The sequence below is a fragment of the Nansenia antarctica genome, assembly GCF_963989245.1.
Source record: "Nansenia antarctica genome assembly, chromosome: 5".
Lineage (NCBI taxonomy): Eukaryota > Metazoa > Chordata > Actinopteri > Argentiniformes > Microstomatidae > Nansenia > Nansenia antarctica.
In genome coordinates this window covers 28862336-28882863 of record NC_137690.1, presented here as the reverse complement: position 1 = coordinate 28882863, position 20528 = coordinate 28862336, and the positions used below count along the sequence as shown (strand labels likewise).

General features: G+C 45.7%; 1 protein-coding gene across 2 annotated transcripts in view; it reads right to left on the bottom strand.

Annotated features, from left to right (window-relative positions):
- Positions 1-18232, bottom strand: part of zmat4a (zinc finger, matrin-type 4a) — a gene marked incomplete at both ends in the record, with an annotated part of 81607 nt that extends 63375 nt beyond the window's left edge. For both annotated transcript variants that reach the window (XM_080532778.1, XM_080532779.1), the window contains one exon: positions 18146-18232. In XM_080532778.1, coding sequence (XP_080388904.1) covers positions 18146-18232 — 87 coding nt within the window. The remainder of the gene's footprint in view (positions 1-18145) is intronic.
- Between the last annotated feature and the right edge of the window lie 2296 nt (positions 18233-20528).

Here is a 20528-nt window from a genome sequence, read left to right as displayed (position 1 = left end):
TTGCCTGTTATACGTAAGTCTGTTATTAGTTATATGTATCTTATTATCAGATTGTGGTTAACAGTAATCGTTCATGTTTGTTTATATCTTGTTATGTATGTCTTGTTTTGGTAATTGTATTTACTCATACGCTGTATTCCCACCCACAGGGTGTTGACATCTTTGTCTGAATAAATATTATAAACCGACATTGAGGAGTCTTCTTCATGTCAACACCATGAAGGTGGAATGCCCCTTCCCCGGCTGCGACTTCGAGACCAGAGACGTGTCCGAAGCACTCGCCATCGTCTTGCTGACAAACCATGGACATTTCCATCGAGGTGCGGCGGTTCAGACCCCAGCTCCCCGAGGCCCGAGGATGGAGCGGCCTAGGGTTGACACCGGCATCTCAACGGAGGAGTGGAACGTGTTCGTCCGGCGGTGGGAGGTCTTCCGGGCGGGGTCGGGCATTGGAGCGGCCCAGGCCCCGTTCCAGCTGTTTCAGTGCGCGGGGATCGAACTTGGAGACAGCCTGTTGAAAGCGGACCCGGACGTCGCCTCTGGGGCTCTAGAGGAACTACTTGCTGCTATGCGCTTGCTGGCCGTTGTCCCGGTCGCCACATGCGTCCTGCGCACAGAGCTGCTTCAGCTGCGCCAGGAACGCGATGAGACATTCCGCGCCTTTACTGCCAGAGTGCGTGGGAAGGCGGAGACGTGCTCTTACGTGGCTGTCTGCGAGTGTGGCAAGAGTGTGAGCTACACTGATCACATCATCCGCGATGTCCTTGTTAATGGGATCTACGACCCGGACATACGCCGCGAGGCGTTAGGGACGCCTGACATTCTTCTGAAGCCCGTTAATGATGTGGTCGCGCTCGTCGAGGGCAAGGAGATGGCTCGTAACGCCCTTCCATCATCTGCCCTGTCGGCTGTCTCCTCATTCCAGCGCTTGAGGAAGGACCCACAGCCAAGCCCACAGCGGAGCCCCTCCTTGGCCCCGAGTCCAGCTGATGTGGCAAAACGAGCCGTGTGCCCAGGGTGTCAGAACACGTTCCATGTCTTTACAGAGGGGTCTCGCGGATGGAACATCAGGCCTCACCAGCTCTGTGTCGACTGCTTCAAGGCCCGTCGACGCAAGCGGTGGCTGCCACCATTTGACGGTCAGCAGGCTACCATGGGATCCGAGGTGTGGCTGCGGACGCCGTCTAACGGTCAGCAGGCCGCCCTGGAGTCGGAGCCAATCTCCCAGCTCTCGGTCATTCAGTCTGAGGCGCGCCCAGATCGACACTACGGGAACCATCGTCGGCGCCGCACAACGGCACCTCTCAGACTCGAGCACCATATCTTCTCCAAGGGCGAATGGAGGCGGGCCAGGCTGAGGGAACACCCCCGGGCACTGATCTCCGTCTCGATTGACAATCCGGTGGGTCAGGGGGGCGGCGCCGGCTGTCGGCCCTCGGGGAACATGGTGGAGGTGTCCACCATCGCAGACACAGGTGCGTAGTCGGACATTTGGTCGTTAGAGGAGTACCTGTCCTGCGGATTCTCGCGTGACGACCTGCGCCCTGTTAGCCTCAGCCTCTCGGCTGCAAATCGCTCCCCCATAGCCATTGATGGCGCATTCTTTGCTACACTCTCGGCGGTCTCCAACGGCGGCGAGGTGTCGTCCTGCCGCTCAATGGTGTATGTGAGCAGCTCGGTCCGGGGAATGTACCTCTCCTATGAGTCGCTGCTCAACCTCAGCCTCCTGCCTAAGGACTTCCCAACAGGTGGTGCGGGGCGACCCAGGGACACGCACGATCCTGCCCCCCCTTCTTCGCCGGGTCGGCCCTTGTCTGTGAATGCATTGAGGTCCGCCAACGGCGGCTGCGACGGCCCGAGCGACCCCCATGACGCCGGGTGCTCGTGTCCACAGCGTGCAGTCCCTCCGTCACGCCCCGCGGCGCTGCCATTCTCTTGCGAGCCTGAGAACAATAGCCGGATGAAGGGGTGGTTGATTGAGAGGTATGCCTCATCTACATTTAACACGTGCCCCCATCGGGCATTGCCGTGCATGGAGGGGCCGCCCGTCGAGATGCATGTGGACCCTGCTGCCGCGCCGAAAGCGTGCCACACCGCAGCCGGTGTGCCTCTCCACTGGCAGCAGAAGGTCCACGACGACCTTCTCCGGGACGAGGCCCTTGGTGTCATCGAGCGTGTGCCGTACGGCGAACCGGTTACATGGTGCCACCGGATGGTGGTTACCCGGAAGCACGACGGGTCCCCCCGCAGGACCGTGGACCTTTCCCCTCTCAATAAGTTCTGCCAGCGTGAGACGTTCGCCACTGAGTCCCCATTCCACCTCGCACGTCGTGTCCCGAAGGGCACCTGGAAGACAGTCACGGACGCTTGGAATGGTTATCACAGTGTGCCACTGCGCGAGTCTGACCGTCATCTGACAACGTTCATCACTCCCTTTGGCCGGTGGCGTTACACCAGGGCACCACAGGGTTTCCTCTCGTCGGGTGATGGCTACAACCGCCGTTTTGACGCTATCCTCTCAGACTTTGAACGCAAGGAACGGTGTGTGGATGACACGGTCCACTACGACACCGACTTGGAGCAGCACTGGTGGAGGACCATCGATTTCCTGACACGTGTCGGGCGGTCAGGCGTCGTGTTGAACCCGGGCAAGTTTCAGTTTGCGCAGAGGAGCGTGGACTTCGCTGGCTTCAGGGTGTCGGACGCTACCATCGAGCCACTTCCCAAATACCTGGACGCCATCCGGGACTTCCCCAGCCCGGTCTCCACGACAGATATCAGAAGCTGGTTCGGCCTTGTAAATCAAGTGACTAACTACGCCCAGTTGCGCGATACTATGGCTCCTTTCAAGCCCTTCCTCAGCCCACGCTGCAAGTTCGCATGGTCAACCGAGCTGGAGGAGGCCTTCCAGGCGTCTAAGCATGCCATAATTGGGGCCATTCGCGAAGGTGTAGAGATCTATGACATGCAGAAGCGCACCTGCCTCCGCCCCGACTGGTCCAGGCGAGGCATTGGCTACTTCCTTCTCCAACAGCATTGCAGCTGTGCCTCGGGCGTGCCGGACTGCTGCCCGGGAGGTTGGAGAATCACACTCGCTGGGTCTCGCTTCCTGTCCTCCGCGGAGCAGCGTTATGCGGCTATCGAAGGGGAGGCCCTGGCCGTGGCCTGGGGTCTGGAGCAGGCACGATACTTCACGCAGGGATGCGACGATCTCGTCGTGGTCACCGACCACAGGCCCCTGGTGAAGATCTTCGGGGACCGCACACTCGACGAGATCACAAACTCACGCTTGTTCAGGCTCAAACAGCGTACCCTCCCATGGCGTTTCGAGATTGTTTACCTCCCTGGCGTGAGCAACCATGCCGCTGACGCTGCCTCAAGGCACCCTTCCCCCTCGGGCTCGGCTAGCGGCCTCTCCCTGGAACCGCCAGGCGTGCCTGACACTGTCGAGTTGGCACTCATGGCTTCCATCTGCGTCGATGCTCAGGAGCTCGGCACCGTCTCCTGGCCCCTCCTCGCGCAAGAGACAGCGGCTGACGCATGCCTCGGCCGCCTGCTGGACATGATTGAGCACGGGGACGGAGTGGACGCGCATGACCCTGCCGTGGCGAGTTTGTCGCCGGTCTGTGACTCCATCTATGCGCAGGACGGGGTCTTGCTGTATCAGGATCGCGTCGTGATTCCCCTATCCCTCCGCGGGAGAGTCCTTCGACACCTTCATGCTGCCCACCAGGGGGTTTCGGCGATGGAGCAGCACGCCCGGGCCATAGTCTACTGGCCTGGGATGTCTGGGGATATCCGCACTGTCAGGACCGGGTGCGCGGACTGCAACCGCAATGCTCCATCACAGGCAGCTACGCCCCCTCTGTCATCTCCGCCACCGTCCACCCCGTTCGAGGCAGTGTTTGCTGACTTCTTCGATTACGGGGGCCGCCACTACCTGGTCGTCGGGGATCGGCTCTCAGGCTGGGTGGAGGTCCTGGGCGCTGCGGCCGGGACTGATGCTGGAGGCGCAGCTGGCCTTGTTCGCCACCTCCGCTCATTCTTCCGGACCTTTGGGGTGCCTGAGGAGCTTTCAAGCGATGGCGGCCCGGAATTTATGGCAAGCCACACTCAGGACTTCTTCCGCCTATGGCAGATCAGGCATCGTGTGTCCTCCGTCAGTTTCCCACAGTCTAACGGGAGAGCGGAGGTCGCTGTTAAGACTGCGAAGCGGCTTCTGATGTCCAACAGTGGCCCGGCGGGCAGTCTCGACCAGGATCGCTTCTTGCGCGCGATGATACAGTTGCGTAACACACCCGACCCAGACTGCAACCTCTCACCAGCACAGATCATTTTCGGTCACCCCCTTCGAGGCTCGCTCTCCTTCGTTAACAGGCTGGAGAAGTTTTCGAACCCGCATATCCGTCCTCTCTGGCGTCAGGCATGGGCTGTGAAGGAGGATGCCCTTCGTACGCGGATGTCCCGTACCACCGAGTCTCTGGGGGTTCATTCAAGACCACTTCGCCCTCTGGCACTCGGTGAGAGGGTGTTCATCCAGAATCAGCAGGGCCCGAGCCCCAATAAGTGGGACAGGTCTGGGGTGGTGGTGGAGTCGCTTGGCCACGATCAGTATCGGGTGAGAGTTGATGGCTCAGGACGCCTGACGTTGCGCAACCGGCGGTTCCTCCGTGGCTACACGCCAGTCGCCCCATGTACCCAGCGGCTGCCGTCGCCGCCTCCCCTGCCTCCTCCCTCCCTGGACTCTCTGCCCCTAGCTACCCCCTCTGGTCCAGTGGTGCCCCAGGGTGACGCCCGGCTGGGGACGGATGGGCCCCGTGTTGCTGTTCTGGGCCCCTCTCTGCTAGGGCCTTCAGGCGGGGCGTCGTCTCTCCCCGCGCCCCTAGTTCCCGCTGGTGTGGCTCCCGCTACACCTCTTCCTGCGCCGTCGCCACTGCGGCCCGCCCGGCCGGCCCGTGCTAGGAGGCCACCTAAGCGATACGAAGCTGAGTCTGGCCAATGGATTTGAGCCCGTGGACCCACGTGGATTCGTGGCTCCCCGGTCTGGGGGGGATGCAGGGTGGAGTGTACTCCCGACCGCTAGGGGGCGATAGTATTGGTTTATGTGTTTAGTACTCTCTGTTAAGAGGTTAGAGTTAGGAGAAGTTGTGGCGGCCATTGTGGATGCCAGGTGGTCCGAGGATACATGCTGTTTCTCCTCTCTCTTTAGGACGTGTTTGCCTGTTATACGTAAGTCTGTTATTAGTTATATGTATCTTATTATCAGATTGTGGTTAACAGTAATCGTTCATGTTTGTTTATATCTTGTTATGTATGTCTTGTTTTGGTAATTGTATTTACTCATACGCTGTATTCCCACCCACAGGGTGTTGACATCTTTGTCTGAATAAATATTATAAACCGACATTGAGGAGTCTTCTTCAGAATCCACTTTTTATTTTATTTTTATAATAATATCGGACCGACAGTCCCACATATAGCGCCTATAATGTCCGAATATTGAATCGAACTCTGAAGGGTATACCGCCTGTCCACTAGGTGGCAGTATCTCGTTTTCTATGCTGTCCGGCTCAGTCAGGAGTCGGCCATGTTATTATTTGTTTAGTGTCAGACGTTCATGTTACGGTGGCCGTCTATTGAGCTGTCCACCTATTCCTGTAAGTTGGTTATTCGAATGTTTCTGGTTAAGTTATATATATATATATATTACATTTACCCTGCTTATACTTTATCTCAATTCATGCTTCTATTGTTTGTATATTTGCAGGGCGTTTTCATCTTTGTCATTAAACACTTCATTGACATTGAGGAGCGTATTTCTTCAAACTCCACCTGAATAATGCTTATTGTACTTTTATCCATGTTGAGAGTGAATGACACAGGGACAGACAATCAGGCAGCAAGGTGCACCGAAGCGCACTGACGCTGAACCCCTCAGAGTGAATCATAAGCAGGTGGACAACACGTCACGGTGCTGAAATAGCCGACATACCGTGTGTGGTTTGAACAAAATAACACGAGCTCAGTAAGCCATTCAAACGTAATGTTTACGTATATGTGACTGCAACACACATATGAACAGTAACAACGCAAATTCTGTTTAATTTTCTGAAAAACATTGAAAACAAAATCGGCGCAAACAAAAAGCATCTCCCATCGGTCAGTATTTGCTTGATATCTGGTGATATTGACGTCACTTTAATCCACAGGCAGTTCTCAAGGTTTTTATGCATCCATCGATTCCTCTCGTGCGTCTTTATCGCATTCATTGACGAAAAGGACGACTCGCATGTATAGAAAGGGAACATTGTGAGCACGGAAAATGTCTCTCACAACGGCTTTGCATTGATGAAACCAGGTAGGATGAACGTATAGTTCGCTGTCCATTCCTCTTTAAATGCCCTGTTTCCACCGTCAACTTTCCTCTTTAGACCTTTGGAGAGTGACATTATGTTTCTCTTGCTAGCAGGTTAACTGTTTGGCTAACTTCACCCGGCACGCAAACAACCAATCCAATAATAATAATGTGACCTTGTCTGGGAGGAGGGGGGAATAATTATCAGAATGAAACTATGTTACATAATTATTAGAACAAGTTAGGCTACGCTACATCGTCAGTCCACACATTTATTATTCAAAAATATGGAAAAGTGTGAAACTACGTTTCAACGTTGTTGAGAATCACAACACAAACTCGCTAGTCAAGCCAAAATACTGCAACATAATGGATTGGACAGCTACCTAGTTAACTAGAACACTACTTTACATTGTTAGCAGGTTCACAAAACAAGCTGTGTTAGTTGACTAGCGATGTGTACAGTCGAAAGAAAAGTCAAAGCATTAGAACGTGTCACATTTTTAAACAATCAATTACTTAAATTAGCCTTTGATTATGTTCGGGCCCGCCATCTAGTGGCTCAAAAAAAATTTGGCCCGAGGCCAAACCTAATTGCCGACCCCTGACCTATAACATCCTCCCGGACCATCCACCTCTAACAACAACAGCATTTCTCTGAGGGAAGTCAATGACTTCAAATACCTGGGCTCATGGGTCAACTCGTCCGAGCAAGACCTTAAAGTAAGGAAGGTACTTTAAAGTAAGGAGGGTCCTGAACGGCATGGCCATGTATGTTGCAGACATATAGCAGACTCCAAAGGCAAATGCAAAGCCTATCAATACTAGACATTGACAGCTTTCTTATGCCTGCACAAATGATGTAACAGGACACACCTGAAAAACCAGAAACACATGTCAAGCCCATTTTCCAATACTTTTGGTGCCCTTAAATAGGGGGACTGTGTATAAAAATGGTTGTAATTTCTAAATGGTGTAAACAATCTGAAAAACTCTACATTCTCTACTCTAACCTCATAGTACGTAAGTGTTTGATTTAAAATCCAAACTGTTGGAGCATAGAGCTAAACGAAGACCAAATGTTTCCTCTTTCCAATACTCATGGAGGGCACTGTATATGAAAAAAAAAATCAACCCCCCCAAAAAACATGATTGCGTAACCGGCGGTCACTGCGTAACCGTTACAGCCCCGGTTTAATGATGTAGAATTTCTTATCTCGTTAAGACCACAGAGTCCTCCGTTTAAGGTCAATAAACCTTTGAAAAATGTGAGAGATTTTGAAATATTTTCAGCTGTAAAAATATTCATGGTATTCAGTTTCTTGCCCACAGAAGCACATGTACTTCAGCAGATAACTTGTTAATTAACACGGTTCGTAGCGAAGAGCGAAGCGGCGGGATCGGCGCATACTGACCGTGCCTCTGTCTCTAGATGAGAGTTCCACAGCAGGCGTCTCTACGGTACACAGTAGCCCACTCTACGCCTGAGCCCGCTCTGCTCTACCCTGGATGTCCTGCGTCCCAGTTGAGCTAATTACCATTCTCTGCATCCAGCCATTCCATTCCATGGCAGCACATCAGAGAGCTCCAGCGTGGAGAGAGTCCAGGATGAGAGCGACAGGACTGATGAGCAAGGCAGCTTCTTATCCTAATAAGAGGAATTACCCTAGACACAGCCTGGGTGTTAAATTCATACTGACAACTTCCCCAGCTTTAAACTTTGGCAACGAAAACAACATGTAACTCGTTGTCCTTCCATGAAGCCTAACAACAGAACAAGCACAGATGGCATTGGAAATGACTAGTACCACATGTACTATGGCGGTAGGAAATGACTTCTCTGCTCTCACAGACGGAGCCAGGCGTTCTGATGGGAAGTGACCCAGTGAGTCTTGTTCCAGAGAGGGGAGTTGTTTTGGGTCTGAATTTGGCTAAACCTTTTTCGAAATGGTAAATGGACTGACTTACATAGCGCCTTATTCCAAAGCGCTTTACAACGGCCTCTCGTTCACTTATTCATTCACACACCAACGGCAGCAAGCTACCATGCAAGGCGCAGGCCCGCTCATTGGGAGCAATTTGGGGTTCAGTGTCTTTCCCAAGGACACTTTGACATGTGGCCAGCGGGGGCTTTGAACCACAGATTTGCGATCATTAAGGCCAATTTAAGCTTCTGCGTCGAATTTACGCACGTCTACGCCGTAGCCAACGTGAGGGCTCTCCAAGTTTATATTTCCGCGGACCGCGGACCGCGTCGCGTTGGTCGGTGTACTCATAGCGGCATAATAGCGATCAAAAAACATATTTTTGTTATGCTTGTTGTAAAGAAAATGTCTATAATGCATTGAAATGACAGTAAACTAAGATAATACGATGGTTATCATACATTTTCAAATCTTTATTAATAAGTAATTCCAGAAAAAGTAAATGACATTTCTGTCATGACTTCCGCATTTACGAGAGAGTCGGAATGTGACTCTACCAAGCGGACCGTTCTTATAGATAACTTAACATTAAATATGTCTATCATAAATATAATTTAAACCCAACGAACAGCCATGGGGCTCCCTGTAACTAATCATTTATTTCTAAATAAACAGGATTGTACATCTCGTAAATGTGAATCCTTATAGGAAGGCTGTGCCTGACGCTTCCATAGGGAAGTGGAACTCAACGGAGCTCAAAGCGGCATAATAGCGATCTTTTTGTTGTTATGCTTGTTGTAAATAAAAGTTCTATGATGCATTGAAATGACATTAAACTAAGATAATAAGATGGTTATCATACATTTTCCAATCTTTATTAATAAGTAATTACAGAAAAAGTAAATGACATTTCTGTCATGGCTTCCGCATTGTGGCCGACAAGAGAGTCGGAATCTTGTCGGAATCATGTGCTACCAAGCGGACCAATCACAGAGCTTACGGTTGCGTAGAAACTGACGCGTAGTTACATCTTTGGAGAGGTGCGTGTTAATCGACGGCGTAGGATACGGCGTAGCTTGCGTAGGCCCGCGTAGATTTTACACAGAAGCGTAAACTGGGCTTTAGACGCCGGTTCGACCTCCTGCGCCACAGCCGCCCCAAACTCTAGTTATACGTTTCTAACACACTCTAGTTCAGGGGTCGGCAATAGGCGGCCCGTGGGCCATTGCTGGCCCGTCACCAATAATATTTGGCCCAGCAGATTATTTTGAGAATCCACTTTTTATTTTATTTTTATAATAATATCGGACCGACAGTCCCACATATAGCGCCTATAATGTCCGAATATTGAATCGAACTCTGAAGGGTATACCGCCTGTCCACTAGGTGGCAGTATCTCGTTTTCTATGCTGTCCGGCTCAGTCAGGAGTCGGCCATGTTATTATTTGTTTAGTGTCAGACGTTCATGTTACGGTGGCCGTCTATTGAGCTGTCCACCTATTCCTGTAAGTTGGTTATTCGAATGTTTCTGGTTAAGTTATATATATATATATATATATTACATTTACCCTGCTTATACTTTATCTCAATTCATGCTTCTATTGTTTGTATATTTGCAGGGCGTTTTCATCTTTGTCATTAAACACTTCATTGACATTGAGGAGCGTATTTCTTCAAACTCCACCTGAATAATGCTTATTGTACTTTTATCCATGTTGAGAGTGAATGACACAGGGACAGACAATCAGGCAGCAAGGTGCACCGAAGCGCACTGACGCTGAACCCCTCAGAGTGAATCATAAGCAGGTGGACAACACGTCACGGTGCTGAAATAGCCGACATACCGTGTGTGGTTTGAACAAAATAACACGAGCTCAGTAAGCCATTCAAACGTAATGTTTACGTATATGTGACTGCAACACACATATGAACAGTAACAACGCAAATTCTGTTTAATTTTCTGAAAAACATTGAAAACAAAATCGGCGCAAACAAAAAGCATCTCCCATCGGTCAGTATTTGCTTGATATCTGGTGATATTGACGTCACTTTAATCCACAGGCAGTTCTCAAGGTTTTATGCATCCATCGATTCCTCTCGTGCGTCTTTATCGCATTCATTGACGAAAAGGACGACTCGCATGTATAGAAAGGGAACATTGTGAGCACGGAAAATGTCTCTCACAACGGCTTTGCATTGATGAAACCAGGTAGGATGAACGTATAGTTCGCTGTCCATTCCTCTTTAAATGCCCTGTTTCCACCGTCAACTTTCCTCTTTAGACCTTTGGAGAGTGACATTATGTTTCTCTTGCTAGCAGGTTAACTGTTTGGCTAACTTCACCCGGCACGCAAACAACCAATCCAATAATAATAATGTGACCTTGTCTGGGAGGAGGGGGGAATAATTATCAGAATGAAACTATGTTACATAATTATTAGAACAAGTTAGGCTACGCTACATCGTCAGTCCACACATTTATTATTCAAAAATATGGAAAAGTGTGAAACTACGTTTCAACGTTGTTGAGAATCACAACACAAACTCGCTAGTCAAGCCAAAATACTGCAACATAATGGATTGGACAGCTACCTAGTTAACTAGAACACTACTTTACATTGTTAGCAGGTTCACAAAACAAGCTGTGTTAGTTGACTAGCGATGTGTACAGTCGAAAGAAAAGTCAAAGCATTAGAACGTGTCACATTTTTAAACAATCAATTACTTAAATTAGCCTTTGATTATGTTCGGGCCCGCCATCTAGTGGCTCAAAAAAAATTTGGCCCGAGGCCAAACCTAATTGCCGACCCCTGCTCTAGTTAGTAGATAGCAATGTAGATTAAACAGACTACATCCTTGTCATTAATATTGATATAACATTGATATTAATATATATATATATATGTATATATACAGTATATATATATATTAAATCTAGTTTTTTTTTCTCAAGAAGGTAATCTAAGATCATACATTATAATATATATATATATAGGATATTATTATAATGTATGATCTTAGATTACTTTCTTGAAAAGTCACAGCAACTCAGGAATAATATACAGGCCTATTTAACTAAGAATTACTACCACATTCTGTTTGGCAGGGTCATAACTGGTCATAACCTATCAGCTGTTCGTCTATTTCACATGCCATATTATGACAAATAAAACAGGCAATTAATTCTAACTGCACTATGCATGGATGAGATAAACCTGCTAGGAATCGCTATGTTACACAGAGCTGTCTGATGGTGCCAATATAGGCTTCAGTGTAATAAAAGCCATTTCATGGAAGCTGGTTGTTGCCTGTATCCAAGTAATACACGTCTACACCACACTGCCTATCTGTCTTAGTCTTTGAACATTAACAGGCATAACAAAAAAAACAAAGGAAACTAAATTGCAAGAAGAACTTTTTAGGTTTTAGTTTGCTTTCACATGGCATCTTGGCGGCGTACACCTTTAGTCAATTAACGAACTGTAGTATAACGACAGTGCTTTTCTTCATTCTTTGTTTCCTTTCAGAAAATGCAAATCAGACAGTCACTGAGATGCTGCCTCCACCACAAATCATGGGTCCGATGTCAGTTATGCCTTTAAACTGCATCAATACTGTAGATCTTAGAGTGAGGCGGCATAATAAACCACAACCAGACTAGAAAAAAAAAAGTTTTCTGCGTTGCGTTTGCATCTCAATTCCAGCAGGTCCTCATTAAGTTCTCTTTCTCTAATGTTCTCAGTTTATCATGTATTTTCTTTTCCACATCTTCCCTCCACAGACTCAACATGAGGTACACACACCGTTTAAGGAGTAAACAGAAATCGATTTAAGCGTCAATTGGGATGGGGAGGAAATAATTTCGCCTGACTGTGTGCAAATGAAGAATACGTGCGGAGCGGAGACTTAATGAATCATTGATGAGGTACAATGACCACCAACTGACTTTGCAAATGAGGAGCGACAGACAGTTGTCTTTCCTTACCTCGGGATGCCCTATCGGAGAAATTGCAATATAGCCTCTCTGCTCAGGGGTCATGAATATTGGATGCCATGGAGAACCACACAATATATCAGCCCAAGAACCTTCTCTCCACCCCTAGAGCAATGTCCTCCCGAAGGAGCCGACTCTGGGACTCCAATGCAGTGGTTGTGTGTGTGTGGAGAGAGAGCAGGGTGCCTTGGCAACACGTACTGTAGCCACAGTCTGTTTTGAACAACAGAATTAATTCAACCCTGAAAGAGAGACAATGAGCACTCGGAAGCAGACTCCTGGACTGGGGCCACGGTTCTCAATGTGTCTGATAGGGTTTGTCTTTACTGTTACACAAGTGGCATAGGGGCCTGTTTGTCATCCCATAATGATGAAACTGCATTACAACACAACATAAGAAGCTGTTTCTAAATGACTATAGGCCTACTGTGTAGTGTACATGTACTGCAACATGTAACACTGTCACAATGTTGTGACAAGAGTTACTAGAGTGATACAGCATTACTACACACACAGGTATAAAGCAACTTAATGAGAATCTTTTGTTACCTGTTTCGTTATATTTAAGCATTACCCAAGTCATTTATATTAGCAAATTGTGAGCTTAGAATTTTACGGTTCTATCTCCGTTTAGGGTAGTTCAGAGATATTGAGTGTCAACGTTTTTACATTCCATTATGTTTTGTGAGATGGAACCTTTGTATTTTATGAATCACTAATTCAAAGATTTAAACATTTTTAAAATAACACCACACAGGCATTAATAAACACCTAATGGATCAGATTATGTAAAAAAACTACATTTTGACCAAAATGGAGATAGAACTTTATAATTCTAACGTCACGATAATGATGACCGACAATGAAAAAGGGGTTTGTGTGAATAACAATGAGATATCAGAATCAGCCACTATGCACTATTTGTACTACCTGGAGATTTTTCTTATCCACTCCCTGTCTGTTTATCCAGGCATTAGCATTCTGTAAACTGTAAAGTCCATGTTCTAGTCTCAAAGACTAAAACCATTTGAGTGCTGAGGGTTGCCAATGGGCCCTGGCCTGAGCTAGATTACTCTTCCTGCTACGACTGGTGGATTGATGATTCACTTGCTTAGTCAATTGTATTGATTGTAAGTCGCTTTGGAATAAGGCGTCTGCTAAATGCTAAAAATGTAAATGTAAATGAGTGCAATAAAGCACACTCTTCTCTCTCTCATCTCTCAGCTTGAAGGTGAAGGTCAGACACGTGTGTTTATCAGCCTAATAGACTGCTTTGTGTTGCATGCACATAATCAGTGTTAACATATAAGCAATAATGAAGCAACCCTCTTACAAACCTCAAGAACACTATCAAAGCCATTCCGCTCCGTTATCGAACGATAGGCTATGCTAATGCTACGCCGTCTTTATCGATAAACGTTGAAAAACAGGAAATTAAAATGAACAAGGTAGGCTAAAATTAAACTAGACAGAGGCTGAGAGGTTAATTAATTTTCATTATCTACAGAAACATGTGGAATACGGTACTGTAACTGTTCACCTGCAGCGTCCCATCCCCCCCCCCCCCCCCCCTCTCTAGCCTACCCCCATGCATGTGATCCTCACGTCGCTCAGGCTATTGGTAAAAAGAAAAGAAAGAGTGCAGCTGGTTGGTTGGCCTCGCCATCCAGTTTGACCTACAGGTACTAATCATGTGCCTGTTATTTGTCCAGTATCATCAGCAGTATTTGTCCAGCTGGTGCTGCAACGCCATTGGGTTGTTTAATCATCCCTACAAACATTCAATGGAACTCCCAGGGGGCCATACTGTAACACTAACCAGGCCGGATAACACAGGCTTGCACGCACACTGATTCACTAAGCGGTCTGCAGAAGGTACTGTTGGAAATGAATGATAGAGGAACGTAAGAGGAAAAAGGTAAAATATAGGTTAAAGAAGGACGATTTAAATGAAGCAGAAATGAGAACGGTTTCATGTTCCGTTCTGTTTTTAGTGTCTAATCTGGTATTGAAACAAAAATAAAACGGGTGCAGTTTGCCCTCAGGCACTCAGTTACCGTGCTGGTTAGATTTGAAATCTCATCTTAAGATCTACAGACGAGGACGAGAAGCTGATGGAGAGTGATCACTATCATTATCACTAACAAGATGATTTTACAGCTCTTCCATCGATGAGGTCAAAGTTCAGGCAGAACTTCCTTCTTCTAGCATTAGGACCGCCAATGGCCTCTGGCCCGAGCAGAGATTTATTTTCTTATGATGACTGACGGATAGATGATTCACTTACTTAGACACATGTATTTGTTGTAAGTCGCGTTGGATAAAGACGTCTGCTAAATGCCCAAAATGTTAATGTAGTGTAATGTAACTGCCATGCAGTTGGTCAAGGACGACATCACTGCATTTCATTGTATCACACATTGTCGACTATCATTCGAAATCACTGCATTTCGTTGTATAGTACTTGCACTCTGCGATGACAATTAAGTTGAATCTAATACCGCCCTAGGTTCTCCACTGTCCTAAAGGAAATCAGATACCCACATAGACAGAACAGTGTTGGACTGTATGTCTATGTACCTGCTCAGTGGCCAATCCCCATGTGGTGTGACCTACCCTTCGGTCAACAGACCAGCTGGGTGAAAACATTATGTCCAAGTCCAAACTGGGCAGAGTGCCCACGCCTTATGAATAATCAGCTTGGGTTTGAGCCAACGGAGACATTTAGGTCAAGCGTTCTTCCGACACTGGCCATCTTAATCACTCCATCTATTTTATGGGAGTCGTTTTACCACATCTGTTTGGTGGATTCGAATGCTCTACGGGTAAATAAATACAAACATCGTCCATAAACCGGTCGAAAGGGGCACACAGGGGACATTCTGTGCCAGCGTTCACATACTGTGCTTGTTTATGCGGTCAGGACATCTCGTCTATCACATTGCTTGCATAAAGGCTCTCCTAGCCTTATTCACGAAGGAGAACACATTGTATGATTGGTTGTGCATCAAGAAATGCTGATAGATAGAGACTCTCATTGTGACGAGTGATGCACGTTTGTAACATTTCAAGCTCAATTTCAGAGTAGACATGCAGCTGCAACATGAGTGAGGTTAGAGTGCAGTAACTTCTGGTTTTAAGGTAAGAAATATCAACTGTTTACAAAGGACTTCAACCTAAGATACAAGTTAGTGTTATCTCTATTCATAAGGTTATGCAGTGGTACAGCTTCTTAGCCTGACAACCATCACTTCTCTATGCTATGACAATCCAGAGAACTTCAGGGAGAATCAGTGAGGACCCAAGTCTATGATTCAATGCATTTTTATATTTAGATGTTCCTAGTACTCCTTACATCTAAGTAGTTTCTAATTTTGCTAATATCTCAGCGAGTATTCATGTATTTGGACCTATTTTAGGCCCTCTCTGCGCCTGATGAATAAATATGACATATTGAAGAAAGCAATGAAATACACAGGAACCCGAAAGGAGGTTTTGAGTAACCACCTAGAAAGGGGCACAATTGTCCCTTTACAAAAGTAAAAATTATTGATGACACTGAAGCACAGAGCTTCAAAGCCTTTTATTTTTATCCCTCAGAAATGACTGACAGCAGAGAGGGATCAAAAGTGTTTTACCACTTCAAGCCTCTCTAAAATAGAAATGAAATGAAAAGGAGGTATCTGAAAAAAATAAAAAATAAAATGAATCTGGGGTTGTTTAAGCAGGGGACATATAGTCTAAAGTTTTGAGAAGTTTGTAGAGTTTGCAGGGTAAATTCTCCAAGGACATGTTATAGAAAAACAAGCCAAATACATTGAATATTCTTTAAGCAATAGAATAGAGAGTACGGTACTATTGAAAGTGTATGGTATAGCCCTCAGGCAAAAGAGAGGGAATTGTCTAAACAAGACATGAAAAAAAGACCTAGATGGTGCACTGGCGGAGCCACCTTGTGGTTTGTACAGAGAGCAAGCTATAATATCCAACCACACAACTCGATGAAAATCCCATCCAACTTTGAACCCCGCAGACTGGGCAAGGAGCTCCGAGCTTGACTGAAGAGCAACAGTGTTAGGCTCTGTCTGGCAAGACTGATTTTATGAGGAAAAAATACCAGTTCTTCCATAACAAAAACAAGATCATCATGATGTGTATGGCTGCAGAGGAAAACGAGGGTACATACTGTACGACAGTACAGTACATCCCTAATGACTCTGGTGCCCTTTAATAGTGGTCTGGAGCAATGTCAGTATTATTTCTAACATCGGGGGTATCACTGTTAGTATTTAAATATTCTTACCATTCAACTTGAAATATTAGATTGTGCAGTTAAGGGTTTTTAAGTTATACAAAGAAATGGCTATACATGCAGTCAGTGCATATCAGTCTAAATATAACTAGAGGGTGGTCCCAGCTGTGTAGCCCATAGAGACCCTTATGAAAACCGAAAAGATAGAAATCACTTTGAAAACCATTCTGAGAACCAGAGAGGCACAGCAGCGGAAAATCAACAAAGCAACAAAAGGAGAAGAGTGCTTCCTCTCAAACAAGACGTTGAGCTGTGCTCTGGGGGAACTGAGGAGAGCAAAGAGAATATTAATGTAGTAAAGCTAACAGATAATCTTGGCACCACCTGCAGAGGAAACTTCAAAGGAATGGGGTTTCATAATGTAACCATTCTAGGTGAACAATAACGTCTTGCATTGTAGGCCTAACCTAGTCTAACGCTTAGGATGTCCATATCTAATAAAACTAATAAAAAAAGCAAAAGCCCTACCTCGTGGTTTTGAAGGGAGACACGTCACTGAGGGGAAACAGAAGTGTTCATTGCAGAACATTGTTTGTTTGAGGGTTTTATTTTATTTATTTTTTAAATTGGGGGGGGGGGGGGGGGGGGCAAAACAAACTCTGATCGAACTCCAGGGCGCACATTGCGCGCATTCATACGTAGTGTTGAACAGAACAGTAGATTGACACTTGATGCATGTGCCATCCAGTTGTTGGTGTGCGGTAGCTGTTTAACTTGTGCAGGAAAATATATCACGTTGATTTTTCAGCTATCCTGCACATCAGCTACTAGTGTCCAAGCGCTTGCCACATCCAACAATCCCAGGCAACAAAACAATTCCATCGCAATGGGTACTTTAGAATGAAAGAGACCAGATCTTAAGGTTTGAATGCGCAGACAGAAACCAATCACTGCACACACAATCTGAAGTTAATCAGGTAATAATGCGAGTGTGAATTCTACCCCATGATATGGGATGTCTTCTTACATGTCCATAATGCATTGTGCAGAAATAATATTTGGTGTAGTGTAGATTTTTTTTAAAAAAGGGGGGGGGGGGGCGTGTTAAAAGCTTTAGAGAGGAGGATTAACATAATGCCAAAAAATGATAATCACGAACAGTCCGAAGCGCAGCTTCAAACTCAATGTGCAGGTCTGCATCGGATCACTCTAGTTATGAAACCGCTGGATAGTATGATCCATTTAAACGCGCAATTCAGCGCAATGACCTCCACAATTGGCTACTGGTACCGACTGGTACTTTTGTAGTATATTTTTCAAACACGATGTGGTGGTGAAAGCATCTCTCGAAAAAGAGGACGCGGACACTGCAGGCTGTATTATCGTCCCGCTGGCTCCTGTGCGCATTGAAAACCCACATGCAATGTCACTGATGCGTATTATCCCAAGCAGCGCACAGCATTGCCAACCGATAACACTGCGCAGAAGAAGAAACAAAGATTGTATACTTTCCCTAGTCTAGCCTCTTTTAAAGATGTTTAAGGAAAGGAAAGTTTGCTATACAACATGTAAACCAAAACAGAGAACAGAATGACTGAAGTAATGCGTAATAGACGTACCTGTAACTCCAAACTGTAGCCCTGGTACAAGTGTGTCGGGAACACCGTCAGCTGATGTTGCACTTGTAGGGAAACTGTGTAATCCATTGACCAGATCAGCGACACGCGTGTACAAGGCAGAAGACGCGTCCACAGCTGTTTGCTGTAGTAATGCTGTAGTAAGGTAGCTCTACAATCGTCGACTGTTCTCCGCCCCGCTCCTACCTCATTGGCCGGTTGGCAGTAGTAACCTAGTTGTGTGTGTGTGTGTGAGCTCCAATACGACTCATATAACCCACCGCCAGTGGCACACCAATTTGAAAGTGATCAGGGTGTGTGTGTGTGTGTGTGTGTGTGTGTGTGTGTGTGTGTGTAGGGGTGGGGGGGGGGGGGGGGGGGTGCAGGTGTTAAGGCACCTTACAATGCCAGCACCTCATGCCTTCCCTAATGGTTGAAGAATAGACGCATAATTAATCATGAGTGTTGCTTGTCTGCTGCCTGGGAACACCTCCTATTGTTTAATTATTGGGTTAATATCATGATAATGTATGCATACACGACTGTGTAACAGGTTCCCTGTGGAGTGTTAATATATGCAATCTTATCATTGGTCCATAGATGAATAACCTAGACCTATAAAAGCAATTCTAATGCAAATAGTTGGAAGAATGTAATTTCCAAATGTCTCCGGTGCTGATTATTTAAAGTAGGTCAGACTATCAAGGTCAGTAGACATACTTTCATTATAGGACGAACCCACAGTGAAGAAGCGTCCTTGTCATGTCCTTGAGCTCCCGTGGTCAACTCCTGTGGGTGTTGGACTTTCATGACAAGCCATCTTTGCCATGGGAACCAACCATGTCATCTTCTGGGACACGTACACACCACAAGAGCCTTAGCTTTTTGATCATACTAACACACAAGGCTACAGTGTGCCTCCTGTGGATCCAAGAGAAAATGTGTCACGGCCAGATGCTCATATTTTTGTTCCTACTGTACATTCTCGTCTCATACATTAAGGACAGTACACAGCATTCATACAAAACCATATGGCAGAGGACCCTGAATCATTCCACTGAAACAAATGTGTTTATGTATCACATGATTAAGGATTCCTCAATTTAATGGTTGTATGTCCTCATTAAACATGGCCACTACTGAATATTCCCTCTTCAAAGGAATGGCAAATAAAGTCTTATCTAATCTAATCTAAGATAAATAAAGTCTTATCTAATCTGATCTGAGGAATCTAAGATGAGACCTTTACACTTTTTCTCACTTGCTTACGCACTAACACTGGAACTTGAGCCACAATGACTAAACCTGAAACTCATGTACCTTATCTTACACCAATTCTTCACAGATACAAGGGTCAATGACGTGACGTGTACATTTTGTGTCCGAATGTAATATTTTCTCAAATTAACAATTCATATATACAGTATATATATATACATTATGTTAACTAACACTATTTGCTCTCCTGTATTGAATACACAAAGAGTTTCTGGTGATTTGTTACAAATTCAGGCACGTTCAGCTCTTTAAAGGGTTGAAAAGTCATTTGGTACAACCGTACGAACACAAATGCAACCAGCTAATGTGCCATTAAAATATCTAAAATGATATTACAACTATTATATAAACATTCTGGCATGATTTTACAAGGGTTTATAACAATATACTGCAAAATAGTTAAGGATTTTTATGTAGAAATGTTTGCTTTCCTCCATTCGCTTTTGTCACGAAAAATGTATTTCACTCATATCATTCGGAGCAACCAATTTCAAGGCACCATTTTGGATCAAATCAACTGATAATCATCATGTGACAGGATATTACATCATTAAGACCCTCTGAGTGAGAAGAAAAGTAGCCAGCTCTCTCTTAAATGTTTGATAAATGCACTTTTCCGCTCCGTGTTATGAATGTCCTGAAGTATCACATCATTCGGTACAACTGCTAAAACACACAAGATTTTGAAATATTTTAGAAAAATATATTTAATATGAATTATTATATTGCTAAGTTCAAGCTCAAGGTCAAGTTCTCACATAGGTAACTAAACATGTGCTGTTGACTTGAAGAAAATAATTCGGTACAACCAAAACAATCATTCGGTACAACCAGAAATCTGTTTACACACTCTAAACACACTTTGTTTAGAAATGAGCTATGCTTGGAGAAAACGTGTTAAAGTGATAGAGAAAACAATTCTCATTACTCATTTTCTCTTAACTCTTAACCCAAATCCAAAAACTCACACACAAAACCCTAAACTCCACAAATCTCTTGCAAAAGCAAACACTGCATTCAAAATAATGCCTTCTCAAAATGACATTTTGTCGACAAATGACACACACACCATCAAATGAATAGACACTTGAAAGAACCAATTGCACTC